The sequence below is a fragment of the Phocoena sinus genome, chromosome 13 (assembly GCF_008692025.1).
Source record: "Phocoena sinus isolate mPhoSin1 chromosome 13, mPhoSin1.pri, whole genome shotgun sequence".
In the NCBI taxonomy this organism is placed as follows: Eukaryota; Metazoa; Chordata; class Mammalia; order Artiodactyla; family Phocoenidae; genus Phocoena; species Phocoena sinus.
In genome coordinates this window covers 15,945,968-15,955,388 of record NC_045775.1, presented here as the reverse complement: position 1 = coordinate 15,955,388, position 9,421 = coordinate 15,945,968, and the positions used below count along the sequence as shown (strand labels likewise).

Below are 9,421 nucleotides of genomic sequence, written 5' to 3'. Positions count from 1 at the left end.
TGTTTCCCTGACTCCTTTTATAACTGCTACTTTCACACTTTAATTCACTTTTTGATTCACCGTGTGCTAAGGAATGCAGGAAGTGAGACAGAAATGGGGACCAAAAGTGGGATCTTAAAGAATCTGATAGGAAAAACAAAGAAGGCAGAAACATACACAGGTAAAGGAACAATAAAAGATATGTAAGTGCCAAAATGTATGGACTGATCATCAAGAGTTTTATAGAAAAACTCTTCCTCAAATAAACTATTTTTTTAAGTATAAATAATGAATAAAAGTAGACTTTGGAATTGGAGAAATCTGAGTTTAAATTTTCAGTTCCTTACTTACCAGCTTTATATGCACGGGAAATTTACTTAATTTCCCTGAGCTTTATCCATAAAATAGTGATAATAACTTTGGGGGAGAGGGGTACTGCTTCCCATTCCCGATCTTCCTTCCATGTCGAAGTATTCATGATTGAGGCACACTCCTAGCATAACAATTCTCTGGTCTCTTTCCTCCCTTATACACAAGGAGTAGAGGCGATCTGACTGGTCCATTTACAATGAGAAAGATCTATGTTGGATTAGCCTCTTCCTCCTCCCTCTCTCCCTTTATAGAGATAACTACCTCAAGCTGTAAGGTTTACATGGGTAAGCCCCCATATGGAGAAACACTCCTCTGTGCCTATGTGGTAAGTCTAGTTTATTGATTCAATATTGGTAAACCCATTTGCCCATGGATATAAGCCACATTCATCTTTTTTTTTAAAATAAATGTGGTATGTTTCTCATCAATTGTCTTTCTCCTTGTCTCTCTGTAAAGTGGTTTTGAATTCAGGCAAAGAAGTAGGATACTAGTTATTAGAGTTCATTTTAAACCTTAATATCAACCTACTTTATAGAATTGTGGTAAGCTTTAAATGAGCTAATACACATAAATCACCACACAGTACCTGGAACACAGTAAATAAGCACTCTACCACAACTGCTACTATGATAAAAGAGTGATTCAAAAATAAGAAAAAAGGGCCAATTTTAAAGCATTGATCAATTCACTATAAAACATCTAATATGAATTCAAATGAAATCCTCTTTCTAAAATACATCAACAAAAACAAGACACCTCCATTCATTCACAGAATGTAACCGGCTATGATACTAGTTATAATATGGAATAATATACCAATTTACAGGCAGAACAAACATTCATCAAGCAGAGAACATTCTTTATAGCCTACAAAATCCTCACTAATCCATACAGAAAACGAAATACAACGTGCATAAGCCAAATCGACAATACTCTAGCATGTAAAATATTAAAATTTTAACAGTATTTTAGAATCAATTTGATGTCTAAAAATTTTCAGATGAAATGTGCTGGAGTCAGCTTATTCTGTAAGTTCAACTGCATTATCATTATGCTGAGAATCACACTCAAAAAACCTGAAGACATAGTTAATCTGATAAGAAACATAATAGAAAACTGATTCTTCAAAATGAGCCCAGGAAGCTCTCTAATAGTAGCAAGATCAACCTGAGATCTATGGACCTTCAGGAGTTTTGTGAAATCCCTGAAATGTGTAAAATGTCATGCATGTGTGCACGCATATGTGGTTCAAACCCTCTACTTTCATTACATTATCAAGGGTCACCATTCAAAAAAGGTAAAAATAGCGAAGCATCATTTTATAATTCAAGTGATCACTTCTAGTTATCCATTTATTCAAATTTTTTAGTAAAATCTTGCAGGATATTTTCAACTTGAATAATTTTAGTAAATAACAAACTTTTAAAGAATCAAAAATCTACAAAAGTTACAGAAAATCTTTTTTTTAAATGGCCACTTACCTTTCAAATGTTCTGATTTTTTTTTTTATTAATGTGCAATGCTTTTTCTGCTGTTCTCAAGTGCATTGTATTATTTTCCTGTACTCCACTTGGTAGTTTTTCAGAAATGTTTTCAATGCAATTGGTGTTATCATTCAAACCATTAGGTAGTTCCCAAAATGAAGCTGCTGCACGTGTATCAAATGCAATGGTACTTCAGGGATTATGTTTTCCACTACCAACCTTCTTCCTCAGTGTTAAATTTCTAGAATGTAATCTTTTACTAATATGGCTTTTCTTTAAGAGGTTCTTACAGACATCTTTCCTCTTTATAGTTTTCTGCCTTTTCAGCTTTTGCTTCTCAGTGCACATACAATTCATACTTTCTCTTTTGTAATAACTTTGATCTAACAATTGGCAAACAGGCTTACTCTTTGATTTATATTGGATTTTAGTAGATCCAGTAGCAGTAACTGCATTGGGATGATCTGAATCTTTAGAATAAATTGCAAGACCAGAGTCAACTAACATATCTGCCAAAGTATTTTTCTCATGAATGATATCTACCTTCAGTTTTGTTTCAAAACTGTATTCTCTAAACTGAAAAACTAAGCCTGGTTTACTCAGGAAATCTTGAAAAAAACTTTTGGCTTCTTCATTCCAATGCTTCCCTTTAGCAGGTAAGATACCATATAAGATGCAAGGATAACTTAGCCTCAGCAAATTCAGAAGTTCCTCAGGAACAACTTTAAGATTTTTTATATCTGAATAAAGTATGTAAACAGAAAATCCATAGTCAATCAATACAAGAAGTAAAGACTGATCAGAGACTTAAGAAATTTCTACCCTATCCCACTGACCTTCCCATTCATATTTGAACAAACAACTTAGAACCTGAAATTACGTGCTCTTGAGGCACTGTTTCTAAGTCTTCTGGTAGATCAGAAAGCAACATAAAGAGAGATTTCATTATGTCAAAGAAATCTTCTAACTGAACAAAGAAGTCTGATGGATCAGAAACAGCAGTGGCAATACCAGAATATTGCCCACCATTTTGGAGTTCTGACCAAGTAAATGATCTTATTGTACATGTGATACAGGAGTCTTAGATTGAACGTTGAAAATAACTTCTGAAGATCTAAATTTGTTTTCTTCAACATGAACTGTATTTAAATTTAAATATTCCAAAAGTAACAGGCCATCTATCAAAATTTCTACTTCCCAGGCAGAGTCTAAATATTTCAGAAAAAGGATGTTTATTTCCAAATGAGCAACTAAGCACACAATGGACTCAAATGGCAATGTTCCTAAAATTTTCAAACCAAATCCATTTACAAGGCACAGCTTGTCTTGGAATATTTCTGCTTTCATTAATGAACACCTTGGTATTACATAAGGGCACTATTTCATACCTACCATGATCTACTAAAAAAACAAGCACTTTCTTATCAACACACTTTTTTCCTACTTTTGATCGATACCACTTCAAAGTTTTTTTAGATTTTACCAAGCATTCTAAGCCTTTTTCAATATTTTCCATTGATAAAAGAGGGTTTTTTTACTCCTTTAGTAATTAATACTGTTAAATCTGATAAAATCTTTTTATTTTTAGATAACTTCACATAAAATATCCCACATTTTGCAACATAAAGTATTTCAGCCTTTTCAAGTTGTCCAGGTTTTAACTCTTCAAAAGGAATATTAACCAGTTGTTGGTAGGATGGTTGAAGGATCATAGAACCTTCATACTCATTTGATAGTCCTTCCTTCCTTTCTTTATCAATAGGGCTCACCTTTTGAGAAACAACCTTAGGGATTTGCAATACTGTTTTCTGTAGTTTTGAACATGCTGTCCATTTCAGTAGTTCATTAATGACACATTTTCATCAAAAATTATATTTACTTCCCATTTCTGTTCATGCTTTTTCAAAAACTCACAAGAAACTGTTTTATTATTCTTGAATCAAAATAATCCACAGTTTTGTTGTACCATATTTCATCAGACTCATTCCACTTTACTCCACTAAGGAAAGAATGAACTCCTAGCTGAGGAATAGTTAAGAATTCCTTCTTAATTTCATAAATTTTTGATGTGTTTACTACTCCAATGTTACCATAGTCAATAAATTCCACTTCAAAAGAATTTCCTGGTAAAATTTTCTTAAAATGGCATTGTCACCAGAGTATTCTGCAACTACAAGATCTCCCACCACAGGTTTGACTGATTTTCTCTCTTTCACTGTATTGGCTCTTCTTGCATTTAGAGCATCCGCTAGGCTCATGATCACATTTTCAGTCTTGGCAAGCTGAATATGGAAACTTGCTGGATTACTTATATTAGAAACATATCCTTTAACTTTGGCATTCAAGTAAATTTTGGGTTGAGGAAGGTCTTTAATCTGTGGTCTAGCATGATTATATGTGTTTTGTGAGGCTGCCTGATTTAATTCTCTGATAAAAGACTGTGATACAACCCTTACTGATTTCTGGTCCACATCACTTTCATCAAGAATATGTGCAGACCCAGGGGCAATTTTTACACCTTTATTTTTAAATCCATCATTCAAAGACTTCTTCACCTTGTTTTTTGACACAAGTTCAACTTTATAACAACCTGATGGTTTCAAAAGCCTGCCATATATACTTTTGGGATTCATTAACTGATCTATTTTGCTTTCAGAATATGTTATTAGACTAGTTTTACTTATTGTACTATGGTGATAATTGTTTTCTATTTTGCCTTTCAAGGAAATAGCAAGTTTCTCATTTGTTTTAGGACACTTTTCCACACATTGTGCTTGGTCACAATGTTTTCCTCCATAAGCATGAATCAACATTTTAATTTTCTGATTTATATGTTGCTATCCATCATATAAGTCTACACCAAGCTGGCCATCTGGCTCCTTGGACAATATTATTGCCCTTAATGGTTTTCCCAAAAAATTATCTTCAAACCAGCTATTGATTTCTGCTGGAATATCTACATCTCTAAGATCTGACAAAAAACATTTAATAGCTTGCATAGGTGTAATCAGCAACTCTGATAACTCATCTGAAACATCCCTCAACATACTTTCTTCTACTAATTGCTTATTTCCAAAGTCCACAAAATATACCAGGAAGTCAGATAATGAACCTGTCGGCATCGCTAAAGCTCTATAAGGGAGACCATCCTCTACATACTTAGATATACACAATCTCATTTTACTAAAATCAGATTTGTGGCACTGACTGAGGTTACTAATCTCTGTGATTTTTGTTTCTGTCATCTCTAGGTCTTTATTATTTCTACTAAGTTGGCAATAAAACTTTTTGGGACTACATATGTGAGATATATATATTTCTTCCTCACTTCCAATTTTTATATTGAAGGAAGAATAACTGTAAAGACTAACTGAAGATGGAAATGGCTTTGATACTGTACTATACTGTGCAGAGCCATGATTATTAAGAAATTCTCTGGCACTAGCAAATGGAGATTGTAAATCCACCAAATTACATAAACAGTTTGGATATATAAGAACTAAGGCATAGATGACACAAGTCAATAACCCTCTAAATGAAGAAATAAAATTCCCAAGGTCTCTGCATGCTTCTCTCATCCAATTGAATACTTTACAACTAATGGCTTCAACTAAATGGTTAAGACTACACCTGAAGGCCTGACCTTCTAAAACAAGGAAACATGGTTTAAAAGCAGAAAAATCTTTAATTAAAACTCTTTCCTGGTAACCATAATGAACAAGTACCACATCAAATTCTTTTTTTTTTTTTTTTTTTTTTTTCAGTACGCGGGCCTCTCATTGTTGTGGCCTCTCCCATTGCGGAGCACAGGCTCCGGATGCGCAGGCTCAGCGGCCATGGCTCACGGGCCCAGCAACTCCACGGCATGTGGGATCTTCCTGGACCGGGGCACGAACCCGTGTCCCCTGCATCAGCAGGCGGACTCCCAACCACTGCGCCACCCGGGAAGCCCCCAACATCAAATTCCTTTTTTGATACTTGAGTCAAAATAGCAGCTCTATACCACTTCCCATCTTTAGAATACTTAGCAACACAAGCAATCTGCCCAATCTGATAAAGATCAGAATGAACACTATAATAATCCTGAAGTTGTTCCAGTAATTCAGTAATTTTAAGTCTTCTAACCTACATTGCAGCTGGCATGAGAAGTCACCTGGGCCATAATGATAAGAACACTTAACTTCAAGGACTGTTTCTGGTTTAAATACATATTCTTTATAAGGCCATGGTGACTCAGGTCTCACAGACAAGGTGAAAGGGTTTTTTAAATCTAGGAAGTTAACAGCTGGGGACTTCAACAAAGAAAAGTTACTTCCTTTTAGCTTATCTGAATGGTACTTTTCAGGTTTAGGTCCTTCAAGAAGGGCAGATATGACTTTCTTAATATTTACTTTGTTTTTAGATTTTAAATTTAACACTGAATATTCACTTACAGATTTTGGACAACATTCTGGTTCTACTTCCCAATATTCTGCATATCCAGCTTGTAACATAAGAGAGACAACATCAATATTTTCTGAGGCTTCAATATTCTGAATATTTACAGTATACTTCTCATCTTTTTTTTGCTATAACTTGAAGCAAAATTGCTTTGTTCAAGACAATTTTTTAAAAATAATCAACTGCTGCCTTCATCCATAAATCTTCAACGGGAAATATATATGCAAGTGAATAACACATGGCTAAGGCAGGCAACTCACAAAACTCTGGAAGCAAAATTTTTACATCAAACAATGGTATGGAATCAGTATTTCCATAATCCAAGAAATAAACATTAATTTTATAAGCAATAATTTCAGTAATGACAGCTCTATAAAAACGTCTGTCCTTGCTGTATCTAGCACAACAAAATAATCCAGGTCCTGGATTTCTTAGAATCAGTTCTTCATTTTCACACAAATCATAAAATTTATTTATATTTTTCATATCTTGAAATTCATTCTGATGTTCATTAGTACACACCCAGAAATTTGATGGGTTTAATACATATGCTACAAAAGCTATTGTAGACAGCTTCTATCTCCATTTCTACAGTTTTAATAGGAAAATCTACTTTCAAAGTGTCTTTTTTATTTAGAGAATCTATCGATCATTCAGTATTTGCAATAAAACTCTCAACTGCAAAGCCGTTTACATCTGAGGCACTAGTCTCCCTCAACATATTTGAGATTTTTAAATCAGACACTGGACAAAGTACTTGTATGCCTACGGTCTTTAGCAGACACTTAGAAGTAATTGTAGACTCTTGAGTTTGTAATGTTACATAATACAAATGCTCATCCTTACTGAACCAATCAAGGTGTGCATACACTATTTGTCCTAACAAGGCTTGTTTAAACACACTTAGTTGAAATTTTCTTGCATCTCTGGACTGTGTAAATATGTCAGAGAACACGGAAATGAAAATAATGGTACTAAAATAAAATCCTGTTTAAGTTTCTTTACGTGAATGGAGGGTATAGCCTCACTACTGCCATAATCCATAAACCAAATTTTCACTTGATTATTGGGCAAGAAGAAATGCTGAAGAATTGGGCAAGAAGAATTGCTGAAGAATTCCTCTATGCTACTGTCCATTTCTCCTTTTGGCAACACAAAGTACTCCAAAATTATCACATGTGGGACTACCTTCTTGACTGATAATATCATAATGCAAAGTCAAACACACTGTCAAGTTTTCTAACTCTGGAATCCATTTAATTAGTTGGCAATAAAATTTACTTGGGCTCACGGCAGATGATACTTTTACACTTTCAATGCTGCCTACTGACAAAGATTGTTGCAAATTATCCAGAACACGCTGAATATCAAGTAAGTGTAAGTATTATTACTTAATGATAATTCAGGTCTTTTATGTTGTAATGAATCTGGCATTTGTTTGGGGAATTCTTTTACCATTTCCACAATAAGACAAAATGAATCTCCATCAGCAAGTCTCCCTAATTGTAATTCAAGAACCTGGGATATAATTTTTGGCACTTCAAGAAGAATCATCTGAAGAGGCAAAATAGCTCGTACACAACCTTTCACTTGTAGTCCTACCAATGACTTGAAGTAATTCAAAGCCTTAGGAGACCATTTTTCCCCACTTGGTAATATGTTGGCAAAAATGCCAAACATTACCCATGGTGGTAGATCAAATAAGTTGCCACAGGCTGAAGCAACCTGCGTACTGTCAACTCTCAGTTCTTCTCTGCGATCTATGAGCACAGTATACAGATCATTTTTCTTTTCCACAACTCTTCCTCTCTGCCATTCTCCTGATATTCTTTCTTCTACCAAACAAAATTCATCAATGTCCACATTATTTTTTACTTTTGGAATATGCTGTAGTTCCCTCTGCAATATGTGGTAGTCAAACTCACATTCACTGTTATTTCTGCCTTGAAATTTCACCAGAACGTCCTTGGGAAAACACTCTATATGTGATATTGTCAGATCCACATCTAAAAATGTTGGTAACAGAGATGTAGAATCCATTTTCTAAAAAGCAAATAATAAGTACCTATTAGCTTCTGGACAGACAGCTGTCAAAATTAAATGAAATTAGCCTTATATATATATAAACACAAATCATAAAAATAATTCTTTGCCTGCATTTACCAAACTGAACATGTTGGTAAAAGTTATATACACTGGACAAGATGAGGAGAAACAAAATGCATTTAACTGTTCACTGCCTTCCACACTTTCAAAAAATTCCATTGAAACAACCAAAAGAACATAAAAAATAGGGAGAATATATATAATCACTGGAAAACAGAAAAAAGCAATATTTTTCAGAGACTAACGAATTTCTACTAGATATTGGACTGATATGGTTTAATAAAAGAAAGCCAAATAAAAACTACTGGAAAAACTCCTCCCCTCCTGTAAGAAAACTACTTTCCCTCATTCAGACCTCTTCCAACAACCCCTAATTCAAGGAGGTGAGTGCTAGAAGCAAGGTTGGATGGTGAACCAACAGGGGACACACTGTTCACACTCCCCACTCTGTGTCAATTAGCAATATTTGGGACCCTATCAGCATCATTATACAACTCCAGGATTCTTCTCTGAGGGCAACTGGCTGAGTCCTGGACACCAGTAAGGAAAGACAGGCATGGAAAGACCCTGAGACAGGTTAAGTACATCCAGGCCTTGTCACTGACATGAGTACCCACAAAAAGTATGGAGGGCGGGGGAGAGGAAAAGAAATCTTTAGCACAGAGGCAAAGCTCTCTACTATAACTATGGCTCCAGCTAATTTTCTCTAGATTGCTGGGATCCTAAAAACTGTAATGCAAATATTCAAGAAGTATAAAATAGTCCCCAAATTCAGGTAAGAACCAACACAGCCCAACTCCCTCTAGACTCTGAGTTAATAGTTGACAATTTCTTTCTATGAGGATGAGAGAGAGAAAGTACTAGAGCTAAACAAATGAGGGAACCACTTAAAAGAAACCAAGTAAATGCTCCCCTCAGGAATAAATGTATTGAAGGAAACAGCAAAAAAAAATTGTTTTTCAAAAGTCTGATTCCTGTTTTAAAAAAGCCCAAAAGAGAATAATGCATTTTTATATGACTAAGTAGTCATTAAGATGCAA

At 34.7% G+C, this 9,421-nt stretch overlaps 1 protein-coding gene across 1 annotated transcript; it reads right to left on the bottom strand.

Annotated features, from left to right (window-relative positions):
• Window positions 1-2,027: 2,027 nt before the first annotated feature.
• TDRD15 (tudor domain containing 15) lies at window positions 2,028-8,315 on the bottom strand. The gene is given in 15 exon segments (XM_032652226.1): window positions 2,028-2,699; window positions 2,701-2,903; window positions 2,906-3,110; window positions 3,112-3,376; window positions 3,378-3,696; window positions 3,699-3,767; window positions 3,770-3,976; window positions 3,979-5,568; window positions 5,801-5,939; window positions 5,942-6,400; window positions 6,402-6,839; window positions 6,841-7,202; window positions 7,205-7,379; window positions 7,381-7,647; window positions 7,650-8,315. Coding segments are annotated over 15 exon segments (6,036 nt in total).
• Between the last annotated feature and the right edge of the window lie 1,106 nt (window positions 8,316-9,421).